General features: G+C 43.6%; 1 protein-coding gene and 1 non-coding gene across 2 annotated transcripts; both read left to right on the forward strand.

Moving 5' to 3' along the window:
• Positions 1-26: 26 nt before the first annotated feature.
• On the forward strand, positions 27-23,157 carry dbt (dihydrolipoamide branched chain transacylase E2). The gene is made up of 11 exons (XM_041839842.2): positions 27-105; positions 9,235-9,361; positions 9,559-9,634; positions 9,790-9,971; positions 11,966-12,093; positions 12,293-12,545; positions 12,884-13,050; positions 13,414-13,491; positions 21,519-21,710; positions 22,002-22,073; positions 22,363-23,157. The coding sequence occupies exons 1-11, from the start codon at positions 61-63 to the stop codon at positions 22,528-22,530; spliced, it is 1,488 nt and encodes a 495-aa protein (XP_041695776.1). The 5' UTR covers positions 27-60; the 3' UTR covers positions 22,531-23,157.
• On the forward strand, positions 22,122-22,260 carry LOC121534392. Its single transcript, XR_005994623.1, has one exon. It is a non-coding gene; the product is annotated as a small nucleolar RNA SNORD94 (small nucleolar RNA).
• Positions 23,158-23,554: the final 397 nt, after the last annotated feature.

Genomic DNA, 23,554 nt, shown 5'->3' on the forward strand with positions numbered 1-23,554 from the left:
CTGATCTCTGATTGGCCATTGAAAGGGGCGTGCGTTGGATACGGACGAAGACAGACAAAGATGGCGGCAGTAACCAGAGGCTCATTCCAATTTATGAGACGTTTGGTAGGTTTATTTGAGTTTTACCAAATGTGTATCCCGACGTGAAAGCGTTGCGAAATAGTTGATGATGCACAAGGATCGTACATGTAGAAATACTGCCACTGTACATCAATCTAGACGTTTCCCATGCAGCTGCTAGCCTGACTAGCAAACAAGCTAGCTAGTTAATTTTAGTGCAGTGGGATTGAAATGGACAATTTTTCGTAATTGTTTTGTATTTATGAAAAAGTGCTCTCTGTTGGTTACTACTACCCAGATAGTCTGTCAACTGTTTATTTGACTCAAATTGTTGACGCGGTGTGTGTGTCAAAGAATTGAAATTGAATGGCAATACGATGTCATCCCTACCTAATTCATAGACTACTGTAACTACATTTTAGCTCCTGTTGACGATAGTCCTGTATCTTCTGGTCGGTGGATATTTTGTTAAGGGCTTCACGCTCGTTCTGAACGTTAAAATGCATCGCTTGCGGTACGGTTTTGGAAACAAGTTACCTATTTTTCATATCAGCGATACATACTTTTCTAAAATCAAAAGGTTAAATTACGACACCTTTTTATAGGGTCAGGGTTTGTGATAGCGTTCCCACGCTTGTTTACGGAAGACAGGCGGCCACCTGTGCTATTTAGCGTTCTCCGAACAGCTATGTGTAAATTTCACTGGGGAGGAAGTGTAGTTCGTCAACTGGAGGCATACACAGCGTATGGATCTGTGCAAAACTGCTACAGTAAGTGTATCTTTGTAATTTCAAAGATTCTTTCTCATTGAAATGAAAGATAAGGGGCATATCAGTATATTCGAAAACCTTTTCGTAAGTGATTATTGACGTTTCTTGAATGATGTAACAACACAGAATAAAACGATTAATAAAAGTCACATGATGGTAGTGACTGCCCATCAGTTATTCACATTACTTTACTTTTAATAAAATATTTCAGTTGTGTATATTACATTTGTTTTATTTGATGACTTGATTATTTCATTCCAAGTCATCTCATCTCTATAGAGCTGCTGTCTGACAAAACCACCAGTTCAGGAGTTTGGTGTAATAAATTATCAGACTCAGAACATGACATCAAAACCAGTCCAATAATGTTAATGAACAGTAACACATACCAGTGTTTAAAATAGAAAAAACAACAATAATTAAGATTTCGTAATCAACAATAACCATGTGAATAGTTTCACAACCTTAAGGTTTTTGGAAGGTGTATGTTTTTAACCAGTTCAATAAAATGTAATATGAATGTCAGAATTATTAACAATAATAATTAACATACTGAACAATAACTAATTTACCTGTTTATGTATTGTGTGTGTGTGTGTGTGGCCTATCAGTGGGAAAACTGGGGGTGTTTCTTCAGTTTGATAAGTTTATTGAAGTCTGGGGTGATTGTTGATAGGGAAACTCGGAGGTCATGCTGGCTGTCCAGTTTGTTTCTGCTTTTAGTTTTCAGCACGGCCATAGCAGAGAAGCCACTTTCACACAGATAGGTAGTGCTGAACAGTAGCATGATTCTGATTGCATGACAGGCGCGAGCAGGATACTCTCCCACAACGCTGCACCAGAACTTTGGCAGTGTCATTTCCGGGAAGCGCATGCTCAGTCCGCGATCAAACGACAGGGGTATGGTTTTAAGTTTGTTGGCGACTGACTTTCCCAAGATTTCATTGCACATATCATTCGCAGCAATGAGTATGAGATCCTCTGTGTTGGTGTGGGCTTTTTTGCACTTAATTAATGCGCTGGGCCACAAGGTATGATGCGCAAAGTGCCTTTTCTTGTAACCTGCATACGTTCTTCAATGAATCTTGTGAGGCCTCCAGATATTAACATTTCTTTTTTTTAATGTCAGCTGTCTTATCTTTGTGGCTTGGATGCTTGGTGTCCAGATGCCTTTTCATTTAGGAGGGTTTCATGCTCTCATTAGCTAACAGCTCATTGCATAGGACCCACTGCGGTCTACACTCACTCTGCCTGTCTTCTATATATGTAAAACCATATTTGAAGTCGGGGGTTGTATTTTCTCTTCTTGACAGGGACAGGGTTGTCTGCCTTGTTGACATTGGAAGCAGCAGTAGATGAAGAGGGAGCTGCACATTTTAAAAAGTTGTCCCTGATTTTACTCTGACAGCTAGCCTACATAAGTTAAATGACAGCTAACTATCCACATGTGCAATGCCGGCAGAACACATCTGCATTGTTAGCTGTCAATCAAGCTAGCTGTCAGAAGATCTGTATTATCTGATTGGACGTGTCACATTTAAAACAAAACAATGTTGCAGAATGACATTTTTATTGGATCAGTGTGTGTGTGTGGGGCAAGAACGTTATTCTATTGGTCAGTGAGTGTGTGCAGCGCGAAAACCCTCTGAGTCCGAACGTAGTTAGCCATTTCATCACTGCGGACGCGCTGAACGTGTAAAGTCAGCAGCAAAAGCAGTGTAGCGCACACACGCCTGTGTGTAGCGGTAACGTTGTGTAAAGTCAGCAACAATAAGCGGTGCGTAGGTATACTTTCAAAATAAAGTTTAGGTGTGGCGGTTACCTTTCAAAATAATATATATATATATATATATACAGTGAGGGAAAAAAGTATTTGATCCCCTGCTGATTTTGTACGTTTGCCCACTGACAAAGACATGATCAGTCTATAATTTTAATGGTAGGTTTATTTGAACAGTGAGAGACAGAATAACAACAAAAAAATCCAGAAAAACGCATGTCAAAAATGTTATAAATTGTATTTGACCTCTCTGCAAAACATGACTTAGTACTTGGTGGCAAAACCCTTGTTGGCAATCACAGAGGTCAGACGTTTCTTGTAGTTGGCCACCAGGTTTGCACACATCTCAGGAGGGATTTTGTCCCACTCCTCTTTGCAGATCTTCTCCAAGTCATTAAGGTTTCGAGCCTGACGTTTGGCAACTCGAACCTTCAGCTCCCTCCACAGATTTTCTATGGGATTAAGGTCTGGAGACTGGCTAGGCCACTCCAGGACCTTAATGTGCTTATTCTTGAGCCACTCCTTTGTTGCCTTGGCCGTATGTTTTGGGTCATTGTCTTGCTGGAATACCTATCCACGACCCATTTTCAATGCCCTGGCTGAGGGAAGGAGGTTCTCACCCTAGATTTGACGGTACATGGCCCCGTCCATCGTCCCTTTGATGCGGTGAAGTTGTCCTGTCCCCTTAGCAGAAAAACACCCCCAAAGCATAATGTTTCCACCTCCATGTTTGACGGTGGGGATGGTGTTCTTGGGGTCATAGGCAGCATTCCTCCTCCTCCAAACACGGCGAGTTGAGTTGATGCCAAAGAGATCCATGTTGGTCTCATCTGACCACAACACTTTCACCCAGTTCTCCTCTGAATCATTCAGATGTTCATTGGCAAACTTCAGACGGCCCTGTGTATGTGCTTTCTTGAGCAGGGGGACCTTGCGGGCGCTGCAGGATTTCAGTCCTTCATGGCGTAGTGTGTTACCAATTGTTTTGTTGGTGACTATGGTCCCAGCTGTCTTGAGATCATTGACAAGATCCTCCCGTGTAGTTCTGGGCTGATTCCTCACCGTTCTCATGATCATTGCAACTCCACCAGGTGAGATCTTGCATGGAGCCCCAGGCCGAGGGAGATTGACAGTTCTTTTGTGTTTCTTCCATTTGCGAATAATCGCACCAACTGTTGTCACCTTCTCACCAAGCTGCTTGGCGATGGTCTTGTAGCCCATTCCAGCCTTGTGTAGGTCTACAATCTTGTCCCTGACATCCTTGGAGAGCTCTTTGGTCTTGGCCATGGTGGAGAGTTTGGAATCTGATTGATAGATTGCTTCTGTGGACAGGTGTCTTTTATACAGGTAACAAGCTGAGATAAAAAAAAGTATTTAGTCAGCCACCAATTGTGCAAGTTCTCCCACTTAAAAAGATGAGAGAGGCCTGTAATTTTCATCATAGGTACACGTCAACTATGACAGACAAAATGAGAAAATCCAGAAAATCACATTGTAGGATTTTTAATGAATTTATTTGCAAATTATGGTGGAAAATAAGTATTTGGTCACCTACAAACAAGCAAGATTTCTGGCTCTCACAGACCTGTAACTTCTTCTTTAAGAGGCTCCTCTGTCCTCCACTCGTTACCTGTATTAATGGCACCTGTTTGAACTTGTTATCAGTATAAAAGACACCTGTCCACAACCTCAAACAGTCACACTCCAAACTTCACTATGGCCAAGACCAAAGAGCTGTCAAAGTTACAGGTCATTTTTAAGTGTGAGAACTTGCACAATTGGTGGCTGACTAAATACTTTTTTCCCCCATTGTATATACACTGCTCAAAAAAATAAAGGGAACACTTAAACAACACATCCTAGATCTGAATGAATGAAATAATCTTATTAAATACTTTTTTCTTTACATAGTTGAATGTGCTAACAACAAAATCACACAAATATTATCAATGGAAATCAAATGTATCAACCCATGGAGGTCTGGATTTGGAGTCACCCTCAAAATTAAAGTGGAAAACCACACTACAGGCGGATCCAACTTTGATGTAATGTCCTTAAAACAAGTCAAAATGAGGCTCAGTAGTGTGCGTGGCCTCCACGTGCCTGTATGACCTCCCTACAACGCCTGGGCATGCTCCTGATGAGGTGGCGGATGGTCTCCTGAGGGATCTCCTCCCAGACCTGGACTAAAGCATCCGCCAACTCCTGGACAGTCTGTGGTGCAACGTGGCGTTGGTGGATGGAGCGAGACATGATGTGCTCAATTGCATTCAGGTCTGGGGAACGGGCGGGCCAGTCCATAGCGTCAATGCCTTCCTCTTGCAGGAACTGCTGACACACTCCAGCCACATGAGGTCTAGCATTGTCTTGCATTAGTAGGAACCCAGGGCCAACCGCACCAGCATATGGTCTCACAAGGGGTCTGAGGATCTCATCTCAGTACCTAATGGTAGTCAGGCTACCTCTGGTGAGCACATGGAGGGCTGTGCGGCCCCCCAAAGAAATGCCACCCCACACCATGACTGACCCACCGCCAAACCGGTCATGCTGGAGGATGTTGCAGGCAGCAGAACGTTCTCCACGGCGTCTCCAGACTCTGTCACATGTGCTCAGTGTGAACCTGCTTTCATCTGTGAAGAGCACAGGGCGCCAGTGGCTAATTTGCCAATCTTGGTGTTCTCTGGCAAATGCCAAACGTCCTGCACGGTGTTGGGCTGTAAGCACAACCCCCACCTGTGGACGTCGGGCCCTCATACCACCCTCATGGAGTCTGTTTCTGACCGTTTGAGCAGACACATGCACATTTGTGGCCTGCTGGAGGTCATTTTGCAGGGCTCTGGCAGTGCTCCTCCTGCTCCTCCTTGCACAAAGGCGGAGGTAGCGGTCCTGCTGCTGGGTTGTTGCCCTCCTACGGCCTCCTCCACGTCTCCTGATGTACTGGCCTGTCTCCTGGTAGCGCCTCCATGCTCTGGACACTACGCTGACAGACACAGCAAACCTTCTTGCCACAGCTCGCATTGATGTGCCATTCTGGATGAGCTGCACTACCTGAGCCACTTGTGTGGGTTGTAGACCCCGTCTCATGCCACCACTAGAGTGAAAGCACCGCCAGCATGTTTAACTCTGCCCATTTAATTAGGTGAGCAATGTAATACAATAAAAATAAATTAGAATATTGTTTTACTTTTTGGGACTTCGAAAACTGTTGTGGAAATTGTGGTAAAATGCATAATATCTGATAAATAATTATGAAATAGATAAATACAGATCCTAATCTTGGTGATCCAAGAGGCATTATGGTGGAAAGTGTGTGTGTATATACACAGTACCAGTCAAAAGTTTGGACACACCTACTCATTCAAGGGTTTTTCTTTATTTTTACTATTTTCTACATTTTAGAATAATAGTGAAGACATCAACTATGAAATAACACACATGGAATCATGTAGTAAACAAAAAAGTGTTAAACAAATCAAAATATTTTATATTTCAGGTTCTTCAAAGTAGCCACCCTTTGCCTTGATGACCGCTTTGCACACTCTTGGCATTCTCTCAACAAGCTTCATGAGGAATGCTTTTCCAGCAGTCTTGAAGGATTTCCCACATATGCTGAGCACTTGTTGGCTGCTTTTCCTTCACGCTGCCGTCCAACTCATCCCAAACCATCTCAATTGGGTTGAGGTCGGGTGATTGTGGAGGCCAGGTCATCTGATGCAGCACTCATCACTCTCCTTCTTTGGCAAATGGCCCTCACACAGCCTGGAGGTGTGTTGGGTCCTGTTGAAAAACAAATGATAGTCCCATTAAGCACAAACCAGATGGGATGGCGTATTGCTGCAGAATGCTGTGGTAGCCATGCTGGTTAAGTGTGCCTTGAATTCTAAATAAATCACTGACAGTGTCACCAGCAAAGCACCATCACACCACCTCCTCCATGCTTCACGGTGGGAACCACACATGCGGAGATCATCCGTTCACCTACTCTGCGTCTCACAAAGACACGGCGGTTGGAACCAAAAATCTCAAATATGGACTCCAGACCAAAGGACATATTTCCACCGGTCTAATGTCCATTGCTCGTGTTTCTTGGCCCAAGCAAGTCTCTTCTTATTATTGGTGTCCTTTAGTAGTGGTTTCTTTGCAGCAATTAGACCATGAAGGCCTGATTCACGCAGTCTCCTCTGAACAGTTGATGTTGAGATGTGTCTGTGACTTGAACTCTAATGAACTTATTCTCTGCAGTAGAGGTAACTCTGGGTCTTTCTTTCCTGTGGCAGTCCTCATGAGGCAGTTTCATCATAGCGCTTTTGCGACTGCACTTGAAGAAACTTTAAAAGTTCTTGACATTTTACGGATTTACTGACATTCATGTCTTAAAGTAATGATGGACTGTCGTTTCTCTTCGCTTATTTGAGCTGTTCTTGCCAAAATATGGACTTGGTCTTTTACCAAATAGGGCTATCTTCTGTATACCACCCCTACCTTGTCACAACATAACTGATTGGCTCAAACGCATTAAGAAGGAAATAAATTCCACAAATTAACTTTGAACAAGGCACACTTGTTAATTGAAATGCATTCCAGGTGACTACCTCATGAAGCTGGTTGATAGAATGCCATGAGTGTGCAAAGCTGTCATCAAGGCAAAGGGTGGCTACTTTGAAGAATCTCAAATCTAAAATATATTTTGATTAGTTTAACACTTTTGGTTACTACATGATTCCATATGTGTTATTTCATAGTAATGATGTCTTCAATATTATTCTACAATGTAGAAAATAGTAAAAAATAAAGAAAAACCCTTGAATGAGCAGGTGTGTCCAAACTTCTGACTGATACTGTGTGTGTGAAAAATATACATATTTGTTTATTTATTTGTATATTTATTTATTTGTGTAATTTCATTTTGTCAAGTGCCAGTTTCATGAGATTCACCTGGTTACAACAACCTGGTCAATGACGATTTCACCTTGTTGATTGTCACATTAGGTTGTTTAGATACATTTAAACTTGTTGTGCAGCTAGTCAACACTTCATAGCTACGAAGTCATGCTAGCTACAGTGCCTTCGGAAAGTATTCAGACCCCTTGACTTTTTCCACAGTTTGTTACGTAACAGCCTTATTCTAAAATGGATGAAGAAAAAATTATCATCAGCAATCTACACCCTACCCCATAACGACAAAGCGAAAACAGGTTTTTAGAAATTTTTGCAAATTTATTAAAAATAAAAAACAGAAACCTTATTTACATAAGTATTCAGCCCCTTTGCTATGAGACTCCAAATTGAGCTCAGGTGCATCCAGTTTCCATTGATCATCCTTGAGATGTTTCTACAACTTCATTGGAGTCCACCTGTGGTAAATTCAATTGATTGGACATGATTTGGAAAGGCACACACCTGTCTATATAAAGGTCCCACAGTTGACAGTGCATGTCAGAGCAAAAACCAAGCCATGAGGTCGAAGGAATTGTCCGTAGCGCTCCGAGACAGGATTGTGTGGCGGCACAGATTTGGGGAAGGTTACCAAAACATTTCTGCAGCGTTGAAGGTCCCCAAGAACACAGTGGCCTACATCATTCTGAAATGGAAGATGTTTGGAACCACCAAGACTCTTCATAGAGCTGGCCGCCCGGCCAAACTGAGCAGTCGGGAGAGAAGGGCCTTGGTCAGGGAGGTGACCAAGAACCTGATGGTCACTCTGACAGAGCTCTAGAGTTCCTCTGTGGAGATGGAAGAAACTTCCAGAAGGACAACCATATCTGCAGCACTCCACCAATCAGGCCTTTATGAACTCTTTGGCCTGAATGCCAATTGTCACGTCTGGAGGAAACCTGGCACCAACCCTACGGTGAAGCATGGTGGTGGCAGCATCATACTGTGAGGATGTTTTTCAGCAGCAGGGACTGGGAGACTAGTCAGGATCGAGGGAAAGATAAACGGAGCAAAGTACAGAGAGATCCTTGATGAAAACCTTCTCCAGAGCACTCAGGACCTCAGACTGGGTTGACGGTTCACCTTCCAACTGGACAACGCAGGAGTGGCTTCGGGACAAGTCTCTGAATGTCCTTGAGTGGCCCAGCCAGAGCCCGGACTTGAACCCAATCGAACATCTCTGGGGAGACATGAAAACAGCTGTGCAGCAACGCTTCCCATCCAACCTGACTCCAATCCAGCTTGAGAGGATCTGCAGAGAAGAATGGGAGAAACTCCCCAAATACAGGTGTGCCAAGCTTGTAGCGTCATACCCAAGAAGACTCGATGCTGTAATCGCTAGGTGCTAAGTACTGCGTAAAGGATCTGAATAGTTATGTAAATGATATATTTCAGTTGATTTACTTTTATAAATTAGCAAAAAAGTCTAAAAACCTGTTTTTGCTTTGTCATTATGGGGTATGTGTAGATTGATGAGGGGGGAAAAAACAATTTAATACATTTTAGTATAAGGCTGTAACGTAACAAAATGTGGGACAAGTCAAGGGGTCTGAATACTTTCCGAAGGCACTGTATAACTTTAGATGCTGAAACAGTATAGAAGTATCCAGTACCCAAGCCTAGTCTTGAAACGCGACCCCATCTAATGACTCATCGTGACATGGATCTATTTCTTGTTTATCATCGCAGCTCTTGGCACATCGGTACAAGCGTTGCTGTTCCAGGGTCCAAACTGGCCGACCAGACTACACCCTCCATCCCCACACTGTCTTCACCCCTCAGCTGTGCAGCTCTAGGTTTTTCCGCACCAGTTATGGTAAGTAGGCTTTGGAATCGGCACACAGGGATGTGGAGTGAGGAAGATGCTACTGCTGACAGTGTACACTAAGTACAGACCGTAGATAAATAAATAATCAAATAAAATAAACAATCTTACATGCACGAAAGGCTATGTGGAAGTTATAGGTTAAAGAATGGATGTTTTAGTTTTTAATGATCATTTGCTTTCTGTAGTCACATCAGGACCAATTCTGCCGTTCAAACTCTCAGATATTGGCGAGGGCATCATGGAGGTGACGGTGAAGGAATGGTATGTTTTCAAAATATGGTACACCAACGTGCGAACCGGTATATTAATTAGGTTTTATAAAATAGTTGCCACTAGAGGCCACACAAGTTCAATGATTACTAAGCATAGCTACTCCAAGAGAGATATTTTAAGGTTGTGTCTTTCTGTTCCCATAGGTATGTGAAGGAAGGAGACAAAGTATCCCAGTTTGACAGCATCTGTGAGGTACAGAGTGACAAGGCATCTGTCACCATCACAAGTCGCTATGACGGTGTCATTAAAAAGCTCTACTATGAGGTTGATGCCATAGCCTTAGTGGGCACACCCCTGGTGGATATCGAGACAGAGCCCGGTCCGGGTAGGTGTGTCGCCAAGGCACCAACAATGGAGTAATGGGAATCTCCCAACTTTTTATGTATCTAATGTTTAGAACGATGGAACTAGAAACCTTGAAGCCAGTTCCTTGACAGTTTATATTACCTGGGTCACGTTTATATATATATATATATATATATATACATACACACAGTGAGGGGAAAAAAGTATTTGATCCCCTGCTGATTTTGTACGTTTGCCCACTGACAAAGAAATGATCAGTCTATAATTTTAATGGTAGGTTTATTTGAACAGTGAGAGACAGAATAACAACAAAAAAATCCAGAAAAACGCATGTCAAAAATGTTATAAATTGATTTGCATTTTAATTAGGGAAATAAGTATTTGACCCCTCTCAATCAGAAAGATTTCTGGCTCCCAGGTGTCTTTTATACAGGTAACGAGCTGAGATTAGGAGCACAATTGGTGGCTGACTAAATACTTTTTTTTATCTCAGTTTGTTACCTGTATAAAAGACACCTGTCCACAGAAGCAATCAATCAATCAGATTCCAAACTCTCCACCATGGCCAAGACCAAAGAGCTCTCCAAGGATGTCAGGGACAAGATTGTAGACCTACACAAGGCTGGAATGGGCTACAAGACCATCGCCAAGCAGCTTGGTGAGAAGGTGACAACAGTTGGTGCGATTATTCGCAAATGGAAGAAACACAAAAGAACTGTCAATCTCCCTCGGCCTGGGGCTCCATGCAAGATCTCACCTGGTGGAGTTGCAATGATCATGAGAACGGTGAGGAATCAGCCCAGAACTACACGGGAGGATCTTGTCAATGATCTCAAGGCAGCTGGAACCATAGTCACCGAGAAAACAATTGGTAACACACTACGCCGTGAAGGACTGAAATCCTGCAGTGCCTGCAAGGTCCCCCTGCTCAAGAAAGCACATATACAGGCCCGTCTGAAGTTTGCCAATGAACATCTGAATGATTCAGAGGAGAACTGGGTGAAAGTGTTGTGGTCAGATGAGACCAAAATCGAGCTCTTTGGCATCAACTCAACTCGCCATGTTTGGAGGAGGAGGAATGCTGCCTATGACCCCAAGAACACCATCCCCACCGTCAAACATGGAGGTGGAAACATTATGCTTTGGGGGTGTTTTTCTGCTAAGGGGACAGGACAACTTCACCGCATCAAAGGGACGATGGACGGGGCCATGTACCGTCAAATCTTGGGTGAGAACCTCCTTCCCTCAGCCAGGGCATTGAAAATGGGTTGTGGATGGGTATTCCAGCATGACAATGACCCAAAACACACGGCCAAGGCAACAAAGGAGTGGCTCAAGAAGAGGCACATTAAGGTCCTGGAGTGGCCTAGCCAGTCTCCAGACCTTAATCCCATAGAAAATCTGTGGAGGGAGCTGAAGGTCCGAGTTGCCAAACGTCAGCCTCGAAACCTTAATGACTTGGAGAAGATCTGCAAAGAGGAGTGGAACAAAATCCCTCCTGAGATGTGTGCAAACCTGGTGGCCAACTACAAGAAACGTCTGACCTCTGTGATTGCCAACAAGGGTTTTGCCACCAAGTACTAAGTCATGTTTTGCAGAGGGGTCAAATACTTATTTCCCTCATTAAAATGCAAATCAATTTATAACTTTTTTGACATGCGTTTTTCTGGATTTTTCTGTTGTTATTCTGTCTCTCACTGTTCAAATAAACTTACCATTAAAATTATAGACTGATCATTTCTTTGTCAGTGGACAAACGTACAAAATCAGCAGGGGATCAAATACTTTTTTCCCTCACTGTGTGTGTGTGTGTGTGTGTGTATGTATATGTGTGTATATATATATATATATATATATATATATATATATATATATATATATATATATATATATATATATATATATATATTATATTTTTTTTTAATTGGGAACACTACAAAATATATTTTAAGTTCAAAAACAACATTGACTTCTGTTGGAAGGTGGGGATAGTGACTTTGGTCGATCTTTCAGAGGTGGCCCATGAGGAGGATGTTGTGGAGACCCCGGCGATGTCAAACGATGAGCACACACACCAGCAAATCAAGGGACACAAGACCCAGGCCACACCTGCAGTCCGTCGTTTAGCCATGGAGAACACTGTGAGTTGTTATTAAAAGACAGACACATACGCATGCAAGCGTGCATTCACTGCAAGATGGCACTATAGCACAAGATTTAGCACCGCCCCTTTTAAACCTGGAGCGGCCAACTACTGGGTGTGCAGGCTTTTGTGAGGATTCAGTCTATTTATCTCAATACTATTTATCTCTTTGCCGCCTACTTTCCATTCCTCCTTAGATCAAGCTGAGTGAAGTGGTCGGAACCGGGAGAGATGGACGGATCCTTAAAGAGGACATCCTCAACTTCCTGGCCAAACAGACAGGGGCCATCTTACCCCCAACCCCATTCCATGAGATCCAGCCACCCCCTCCCGCAGCATCCGCCTCCTCCTCGGCCTCCATGCCCAAGGCGAAGCCCCCACCAAGTGTCCCGCTCCCTGTCATCTCCAGGCCCGTATTCACGGGCAAGGACAGCACTGAGCCCTTGAAAGGTAGAGGGAGCTTTACAGAGATGGTTAATGGTTCCAATACATTTTTGCTTTCTGGGATACATTTCTGATTCAGAGAATAACCCATAGTATTAGCTAGACAGGTTAAATATAGTCTATTATAATTAGAGTAGTTGTGATGTTTGGAAGGGGTTTCAAAAAGCTAGTCACTGTATTTATTTTGCCCCATCTAGGTTCAGTCTAGGTTCCAAACAACTTCCTTCTGGCTTTGTTTGCACCAGTCTAAAGTGACCTGACCGGACAGGTGTTAACTTAGCAATATGGTACTGGCTTCATCAAAACATATCACTTTTTTCCAATGTATTCCTCTGAATGACCAGGTTTCCACAAGGCAATGGTGAAGACCATGACTGCAGCTTTGAAGATCCCCCACTTTGGTTATAAAGATGAAGTGGATTTGACGAGGCTGGTGCAGCTGCGCAAGGAGCTGAAGGACCTGTCAGAGGCTCGCGGGGTCAAGCTCAGCTACATGCCCTTCTTCATCAAGGTGACCTTTGACCCCTGACATGATATAATATGAAGTTGTGAGGTTACATTTTTAGTGTCAAAAAGTGACACTATTGCGAAAATGCATGGGGTAACACTTAGTAAGACGTGTTCGTTATGACATTGAAACGTCAGCTTTATAAGCTCATGTCAGATCATGTATTCGGAGGTAGCGGCTTGTGTTATGTGACTGAAGTGACATAACGCCCTGCACAGCAACTTCACTATTACAGGGGTGTCATGAAAGAATCATTGAATGTCATACCAGAAGGACTATGCCAGAGGATTTGGCTAAATGGTCTGCTTGCTGTCGTTTGGATCATGAGGATGAAGATGATAATAATGATCTTCTCTGTTTGAGCAGGCTGCTTCTCTGGGCCTTCTCCATTTCCCCATCCTCAACGCCTCAGTGGACGAGGCTGTTCAGAACATCATCTACAAGGTAAGGCAGGGAAGAGGAGATGGTGTTGGGGAGACATTGGTTCCCTTTCAGTCAACTTCAGTACAATATACTATGGGGAGTCTGGTTGAAATTCTAATGAAGTGAGAGAGACTTTGTCATTTTTTCAAACAATCATCTTTATTTAATATTGATTAATTATTGCAATAATGAGGCTGGTCGAACCAACACTCTTGAGTGTTGGGCCGAGAGCTCTGACATACAAAGAATACAAATATATTTTATAGCACGATACCCCCTCCTATTCTACATAACAAACAGCAGATGTGTGGAATGGGTCAAAAGGTGAGACTTGATATATGAGAAATGAGTATCCCCCAGCCAGATAGCATTTGCTGTGAAGACTGTTCTTATTGTACAGAAACCAGAGTTTGACAAGGTTCCTCTCATCATTATCCATACCCGAGCCATCTCTCCCTGGTACCTTACATTACACAAACACCAACTCATTCTATGGAATGCATGCTGTAGGTTTTATCACCAAACCATTCATAAATCGTCAGCTCCAGATACCCCTATATCAGGTAAAACCCATGTCCTTGGCCACACGCCTAGACTAGCTGCAGGGAGCTGGAGTAGAAACCATCCCATTACAAAAACATAGCATTAGTAGAACAGAAATGTCTTACTATTTGTTAACTATTAAATGAAGCAGGTAAACATGTTACATGTACATTTCTCTCACAAGTCGCACTCTCTCGACTTTGGTTGAAGGCTCTAAAATCACGCCTGAGAAAGCCAATGAAATCCTTGCCTCGCTGGAAGCCCCGCCTTCCACAGGTGCTAAGCATGAGGCTAGAATTCATTCCATCAATTATTCTGTTCTTCACCTCAGTGTGAACAGGAACGATTCACGCAACTAAAACAAATTGGAATACGAGACTGTCTTAAGTTGCGCCAACTAAACTGTCCCTTAGTGGTAGAGCGTGCTCACCCCTGGAAGTTGTGTGCTTGAGTTTATATGGTTCTCATAGTTTCCTAGTCACAAACAATTAGTTATTAGTCAGGATTGCTTGGCCTGGCAATAGCAATGAGTAAGATGGCAAAAAATGTGACCTAGATGACTAAGGCTAAGCCGGTGTTTGGGTTCGTGACCATGCCCAAATGAATAGAGATACTCACATTTGTTGTCTTTGTATAAGTTAGAGGTTGACACGGGAACAGGACTCCGGCAGGAATGGGAGTGATGTTCTAGAGTCAAGTTCGGGAGGCCTAATATAGTTTACTTAATAAAAAACTAAAGTAAATGGTAATTCCCCCCCCCCCTTCCTCGCTCCAGTTGTAGCCAGTCACTTTACCTCAGATGCAAGGGCAGACATCCACAATTGCACATGTCAATATCATGAGTTCATTCGACCAAAAGGTTGCTTGTTGGAATCCCCGAGCCGACAAGGTGGAAAAGTCTGCCGTTCAGCCTTTGAGCAAGGCAATTAACCCCCACAAGAACTGCTCCCCGGCTGCCGATGACGTCGATTAAGGCAGCCCTGTGCACCTCTCTGATTCCGAGGGGTTTGGTTAAATGCGGAAGACACATTTTGAATGCATTCAGTTGTGCAACTGACTAGGTATCCCCTTTCTCTTTCCATCTGGGTAAGTAGAAAATATCAATGTGGTTGTCACAGCCATTAAACTCTGTAACTGTTTTTAAAGTCACCATTGGCCTCATGGTGAGAGGTTTCCTTCCTCTCCGGCAACTGAGTTAGGAAGGACTCCTGTATCTATGTAGTGACTGGGTGTATTGATACACCATCCAAAGTGTATATACCTTCACCATACTCAAAGGGATATTAAATGTAGTTAATTTTTTTATATAAATTTTTTAAATCTGCCAATAGGTGCCCTTCTTTGTGAGGCATTGGAAAACCTCCCTGGTCTTTCGTTGAATCTGTTTGAAATTCACTGCTCGATTTGAGGGACCTTAAAGATAATTATATGTGTGGGGTAGTAATTTTAAAATCATGTTAAACACTTATTGCACATGCAACTTATTGTGACTTGTTAAGCACATTTTTACTCCTGAACTTATTTAGGCTTGCCAAAGGGGTTGAATACTTATTGTCTCAAGACATTTCAGCTTTTCATTTTACATTTTTAAAACATAATTCCACATTGCCATTATGGGATATTGCGTGTAGGCCAGTGACGTCAAATCTGAATTGAATCCATTTTAAAAATCAGGTCTGTCCCCTGCTCTGTGTACAGAATCGGGTTAGTGGAAACCAAGATTGTTCTCAGGGTAGGCCTGGTTGTAGCTACAGTGCATTCAGAAAGTATTCAGACCCATTGACTTTTTCCACATTTTGTTATGTTACAGCCTTTTTCTAAAATTGATTAAATAAGTGTTTTTCCTCATCAATCTACACACAATACCCCATAATGACAAAGCGAAAACAGGTTTATATAAATGTTTGCAAATATATTTAAAATACAAAACAGATACCTTATTTACATAAGTATTCAGATTCTTTGCAATGAGATTCGAAATTGAGCTCAGGTGCATCCTGTTTCCATTGATCATCGTTGAGATGTTTCTACAACTTGTTTGGAGTCCACCTGTGGTAAATTCAATTGATTGGACATGATTTGGAAAGCACACACCTGTCTATATAAGGTCCCACAGTTGACAGTGCATGTCAGAGCAAAAACCAAGCCATGAGGTCGAAGGAATTGTCCGTAGAGCTCCGAGACAGGATTTTGTCGAGGCAGAGATCTGGGGAAGGGTACTAAACAACTTCTGCAGCATTGAAGGTCCCCAAGACACAAGTGGCCTCCATCATTCTTAAATGGAAGTTTTGAACCACTAAGACTCTTCCTAGAGCTGGCCATCCAGGGGAGAAGGGCCATGGTCAGGGAGGTGACCAAGAACCTGATGGTCACTCTCTGACAGAGCTTCAGAGTTCCTCTGTGGAGATGGGAGAACCTTCCAGAAGGACAACCATCTCTGCAGCAACCCACCAATGAGGCCTTTATGGTAGAGTGGCCAGACGGAAGCCACTCCTCAGTAAAAGGCACAGGAAAGCCCGCTTGGAGTTTGACAAAAGGCGTCTTTTTCGTGAGTAAAAATAGAAACACACACCCGACTAATTTCCAGCAAGTTTGAAGATTTATTAGCCTATGAAGTATATTTGACTTTGAAGTTGGAGCACAATGACTGGTATTTCCGTCAATAAATAAAAAGTATTATTTAGCAATGGATTTATTTTCTTATCCTTGACAATTTGGCTGGCAACAGTTTTAAATTTATCGACTTTTCATTCATTTATTTTTTGCCAAAAGCCAGCATTTACTGGCTAACGGAAACCCTGCCCCATTCCTATTTTCAATTCCTGGAGTTGGAGAAAGCGGGGCTTGCATGCTTCTCCGACGAGGAAGCAGCCCCCGAACAGCTAGTTCGTGTAACCCCGGAGAGAGGGGCCTTAGCACCGGTCTGAGCGACCAGTGTGCCGCTCCACAAAAACATTTGTGACGACAGTGCCCCTAGGTTTTGTTACAGCAAACAAACGGGGTACTACATTAGCCATTTCCAGAGCCTTCTGTGCCCATAAGGGAGGTGGGCTTCATGCCGTCTCACGGATGCATAACGTGTGTTGGAAGCTTTCCATGTTTAATGTCCCTCTTTGTATCCCTCACCCCTTGAACAACATGGAATATCTGAATCTCCCCAGGGTGGGAGCAGAGTATGTGAGTTGAGTTGAGTGGTCGGAATTCCCAGCGCTCCGCGTCCTTTCCAACCGCGCTGTTAAAAAACTGCTGTTCCAAATTCGCTCCATTAATTAAAAACACCATTTAACCAACACCCATCTATTTTTGTGACTACCTGGACCTTCCATTTGGTTTGAAGATTTGAAACCAAACCATATGATAATTCCACAAGGGAGCACCCCTCCCCATAGGTGGCACATTACTGGGATTCATTGCTGATTCCTGTCTGTAGCTCACTAGTCCCTAATGAGGTGTCTAGTGATACAGGTTATGGGCCCGTAGGCGATTGGTGGTTGGTAGCGGAGTCGATGGAGCAAGCAGGGCTATTATCCAACACAGTCTCTGTGGTTCATATGAACCCCAAAAGGAGCTGTCTTTCGCCAGCTCAAAACTTTATTCCTAGGAAATAGATTAGATTACAGTTTCTCAACCTTTTGCGCCCACTTGGGATTTGGTTTTGGATGCTCTGTGTGAGGCCCCCTTTTGAACCACTGGAGTCTGGATCTGAAGATCCTCTCCTATAAAACCTACTTTCTCGTGGCTTTAGCCTCGGCTAAACATGTTGGGGATGTCCAAGTTATCCATACACCCTTCCTGTACTTAGTTTGCCCTGGGTGATTCTGTGAAGTTGCGTCCAAATGCGGTCTTCGCCCTGAAAGTCATGGCTATGTCCTACAGGTCTTTTATCTTTTGAGCTATTTCAATTGTTCGCAGCCTCGTTTTGTTTTCTGAAAAGCAACAGAGGTTACATGCCCTGTGTCCGGTGCGAGCTTTACGCACGTACATTGAACGGACCCGGGATATCCGGTTATGTGACCAGCTTTTTGTCTGTTTTGCTAATCAATCATGCGGCAGGACGCTCTCTAAGCAGCGTCTCTCCCACTGGATTGGCTATCTCCCTGGCGTGTAGCAGCAAGCTTATGATGGCGCCGACAGAGGGTGCCTCAAGCTCCGATAAAATTGTATTATTATTTATAAAATTCACTTGGTACCACCCACCCCTCAAGTATTTTCTCTGCCTCCATCCCAATGGACATGTATTTATTAATCATTGCTACAGTTGTTATGTGTATATTGTTCTATTCCTCTTGGGTTTTTTTAATGACCATTTTCATCTTTTATTTCACTTAGTCCTGCATGTTGGAGTTCTGAGCTTAAGTTTTTCACTGTACCCTGCAATCACACCTGCACCCTGTACATATGACTATTAAACACTCAATCTGAATCTCTGAAGGGTTACCTAGCGGTGTACGTGCCAACTCCACCAGGGGTCTGGCAACGTTTTGGGCATTATTTAAAGTGTTGACTGTAGGAGATATTTGTGCTGCGGTGAGTTGGGCATCACCAAACACTTTTGTGAGGTTTTATCGCTTGGATATCACTGCTCCCAGTGTGGTTACAGCTGGGTCGTTCCATGTACTTTCAGATTGTTCTGAAATCGTTCCTGTAGTTAGAAACAGATAAGATTAGCATTGCTGCAACATTATTTTGTTGAAATATAATTTTAATCTAAATTGATTGCACCCAATTTGGTCATTTTTTTATTTATAGGAATCATAATATTCAAACTTTTTTTTCTAACAGTGAGTAGGACATGAGGGATCCAAAGACATTGTAAAAAGCCACCCACAGAGCCCACCCCCCCACGCCGATCCCACCCCAACAGAGTATACCGTATCAGTTCTATGTTTGACAAGTAGTTAAGAGCTGCGGCTCGGAGTATTGTTTCTTCCTCCTATGTAATTTGGTTTATGTCCCATCCTACATCTTGATATTACAGGTTCTGACCACTAGATGGTGCTGTTCCTGCTATTAACTGATTTTTATTTTGATAACTAAAGAGCTCTATTTTCATGTCATCCAACAAATGTAAACGCCATTTGCACTTGGGTTGCAACTGATGCTTTGGTCAGATTACATGAAAATAGAGCTCTTTGGCCACGCACACAAGTGGTGGGTTTGGCGTTTAAATTAAAATGCATGAGCAGAAAATAACCTCTACTGTAAAATATGGGGGTGGATCTTTGACGTTATAGGGCTATTTTGCTTCCACTGGTCCTGGGGCCCTTGTTAAAGGTCAACAGCATCATGAACTTTACCCAGTACTAGGATATTTTAGCTAAAAACCTGGTTGGTTTTGTCCAAATCGGATGTTGAGTACTATATTTATTGAATGTTATATGAATCCTAGAAATTAAAATGGCCAATTTGGGTGCAATCAATTAGCTTAAAATTATTTTTCAGCAAAATAATGTTGCAGGAATGCTAATCTTATCTGTTTCAAACAACAGACAATTTCAGAACAATCTGAGATGGGGGGGTGTCGAAATCCTTTCTTGTGCTTTGAGGTGGAACGACCCAGCTGGGACAGGGGAAAGTCACTAGGCAGCGTGCTGTGTGCGCAATACCCAGACTGACGCATCTTGCGGGGTTAGGTCTGGGTGGTTTGCCATGGGCCGTTTTCATTTTGTATCCGTTGGGGTCCCCATAATATGTTGTACTGAAGTTGACTGACTGAAAGGGAAAGTAACGTTATGACTATACCTACTATTCCCTGAAGGAGGGAAACATGGTACAACACCTGTTTGGCCCCGCACCGCCCCTTCCTGTGCTCGGTGAAGAGTGGTATTTAGTTGAAGGAATTAATCTGAGCCTCACGCTTATCACCTGTGGAAGGCGTGGCTTCCAGCAAGGCGTGGATTTCATTGGCTTTGTCAGGCGTGATTTTAGATCCTTCAACCGAAGTAGCGAGAGTGCCACTCCCCATTTAGTATGTCGTACCTCGTTTCCCTCTTTCAGGGAACAGTAGTTATAGTCATAACGTTACGTTTTGTCTTCTCCAGAGCCTAGGTCACCGTCCAACAGATCTAGTTATTGCAGCGTTATTATAGACGATGATGTCCTTGATGTCATAAATACACTATATATACAAAAGTATGTGGACACCCCTTCAAATTAGTGGATAAGCTATTTCAGCCACACCCATTGCTGACAGGTGTACAAAATCGAGCACACAGCCATGCAATCTCCATAGATAAACATTGGCAGTAGAATGGCCTTACTGAAGAGCGCAGTGACTTTCAACGTGGCACTGTCATAGGATACCACCTTTCCAACAAGTTAGTTCGTCAAATTTCTGCCCTGCTAGAGCTGTCCCGGTCAACTGTAAGTGCTGTTATTGTGAAGTGGAAATGTCTAGGAGCAACAACGGCTCAGCCGCGAAGTGGTAGGCCACACAAGCTCACAGAACGGGACTGCCAAGTGCTATAGTGCGTAAAAATTGTCTGTCCGCGGTTGCAACACTCACTACCGAGTTCCAAACTGCCTCTGGAAGCAACGTCAGTACAAGAACTGTTCGTCGGGAGCTTCATAAAATTGGTTTCCATGGCCGAGCAGCCGCACACAAGCCTAAGATCTCCATGTGCATGCCAAGCGTCGGCTGCAGTTGTGTAAAGCTCGCCGCCATTGGACTCAAACAGTGGAAACGCGTTCTCTGGAATGATACATCACGCTTTACCAACTGGCAGTCCGACAGACGAATCTTGGTTTGGCGGATGCTAGGAGAACGCTACCTGCCCCAATGCATAGTGCCAACTATAAAGTTTGGTGGAGGAGGAATAATGGTCTGGGGCTGTTTTTCATGGTTCGGGCTAGGCCGAAGGGAAATCTTAACACTACAGCATACAATGACATTCTAGACGATTCTGTGCTTCCAACTTTGTGGCAACAGTTTGGGGAAGGCCCTTTCCTGTTTCAGCATGACAATGCCCCCAAGCACAAAGTGAGGTCCATACAGAAATGGTTTGTCAAGATCGGTGTGGAAGAACTTGACTGGCCTGCACAGAGTCCTGACTTCAACCCAATCGAACACCTTTGGGATTAATTTGAACGCCGACTGCGAGCCAGGCCTAATCGCCCCAACATCAGTGCCCGACCTCACTAATGCTCTTGTGGCTGAATGGAAGCAAGTCCCTGCAGCAATGTTCCAACATCCTAGTGGAAAGCCTTCCCAGAAGAGTGGAGGCTGTTATAGCAGCAAAGGGGGACCAACTCCATATTAATGCCCATGATTTTGGAATGAGATGTTCGACGAGCAGGTGTCCACGTACATTTGGTCATGTAGTGTGTATATACAAATATTCAAATAAATGGGGTGCTTGCTCACAACGAGCAGAATGCTGGATATAGAAATATAATTAATCATTAATATGAACACCGACATGACATTTCTCTCAGATCCTTTCTTCGACATGATTGAGATTCCAAGCTGGGTCTGAGCTGTGCTGCTTTGTCTCTGTCTCTACCAGGCATCCCACAATATTGGCCTGGCCATGGACACGAGCCAGGGCCTGCTGGTGCCCAATGTGAAGAATGTGCAGTTGCTGAGTGTGTTTGAGATCGCAGTGGAGCTCAACCGCATGCAGACCCTGGGCGCCACGGGCCAGCTGGGCACGGCCGACCTCACGGGAGGCACCTTCACCCTCTCCAACATCGGCTCGGTGAGCTGGGGAGGGGGGTGGGAAGGGGGGGAGAAACTAGTGGCTGGGAAGATGAGCTTGAAAAGTGATGCTGATGATGATGAGTCTAACAGATTTTTTTAAAAGCTTGTGTTATTGATAATGTTGACGTTTTCATAATTAAAAGCAGTGTTGGTCTTTTGTAGTAGCCATCTAGTAATGTAACTTGAATAGTAATTGACAGCTAGCGGCTGCATTATTTGTTACCTATGCTTGCATAAGCCGCTTGTTCAGTCTTTACATGTCATGTATTTGTGTATTCCCTTGAATCAGATTGGAGGCACTTATGCAAAGCCAGTGATTCTGCCTCCTGAGGTGGCGATTGGCGCTCTTGGAAAGATCCAGGTTTGTGAATCTTATATTACTTTAACATGATCAATTATGTTATCAATGCTGGCTATGATGAGTGGCGCAGGGGTACGGACCTCAGCTGATAATGGGAGCTGAGTGTTGGTGCTAGTTCTCAGCTCAGTGGGCATGTGGCCAGCTGACTGGGAGGTGCCAACATGATACAGACGCCTGACTGAGCCTCATGACATTGTCTGGACTTGTTGCATTATATTTATTTGATTGTTATGGAAGTCTGGATTGCTTTATGAATAATCATCTCCTGACATGGTTATGCCCCTTCCAGGTCCTGCCAAGGTTTAACTCGAGGGACGAGGTGGTGAAAGCTTACATCATTAACGTCAGCTGGTCGGCAGACCACCGGATCATTGACGGGGCCACCATGGCGCGGTTCTCCAACCTGTGGAGGGACTACCTGGAGAACCCGGCCTCCATGGTCCTGGATCTAAAATGAGCCTGCAGTACCCTGGCCTGTGTCCTCTGGATGCAAGCCCAGCCACCATGATTATGTGAAGTTGGTCTACTGTATTCTGACACTCTGGGTAGTCACTTTGACTGGGTGTTACTGGTCCCCATACTGCTCCTGCCCCCTTGGCCTTCCAAACCTTTCTTCCTCAGAACATGGATGGCTGCACACGCCACGGACACCACAAGTTACCTACTACTCGACGTTGTGAAACTAATATCTAGTTGCAGGCTGTTTTATCTTTGTGTGTGGCCTTAGTTTGATTGCTCTCTTCTGGTTGCCTTACTGACATAGGATGGGAATGAACAGTAGCGCTTTCACCTGAAGAGCAGAATGTTGGAAAACGAACCTTTAGTAAACCTGCTGTATTTCTGAAATACTGTATAACCCTGTAAAAAATGTCTTTGCACCTTTTTTTTCTTACAGCCCCACACATTCCCTCATCAATACTAGGAAGCTATTTTAGAGAATGTGCGGTTTAGTGATTCCCCTCGAAAAGCATCATTGCACAACATGCTCTTGTGAGTGTTCCTATCAGCTACAGTGCCTATAGAAAGTATTCATACCCCTTGACGTATTCCACATTTTGTGTTAAATATTTTCACCCATCTACACACTACCCCATAATGACAAAGTGAAACAGGTTTTTAGAATGTTTTGCAAATGTATTGAAAATGAAATACAGATCTCATTTACATAAGTATTCACACCATTGAGTCAATACTTTGTAGCAACCTTTGGCAGCAATTTCAGCTGTTAATCTTTCTGGGTAAGTCTCTAAGAGCTTTCCACACCAGCATTGTGCAACATTTGCCCATTATTCTTTTCAAAATTCTCCAAACTCATTGGTTGTTGATCATTGCTAGACAACCATTTTCAGGTCTTTCTGTAGATTTAAGTCAAAACTAACTTGGCCACTCGGGAACATTTACTGTCTTCATGGTAAGCAACTCCAGTGTAGATTTGGTCTTGTGTTTTAGGTTATTATCCTGTGTCTGGTGGAAAGCAGACT

This window comes from Coregonus clupeaformis, chromosome 20 (genome assembly GCF_020615455.1).
Source record: "Coregonus clupeaformis isolate EN_2021a chromosome 20, ASM2061545v1, whole genome shotgun sequence".
NCBI classification, from domain to species: domain Eukaryota; kingdom Metazoa; phylum Chordata; class Actinopteri; order Salmoniformes; family Salmonidae; genus Coregonus; species Coregonus clupeaformis.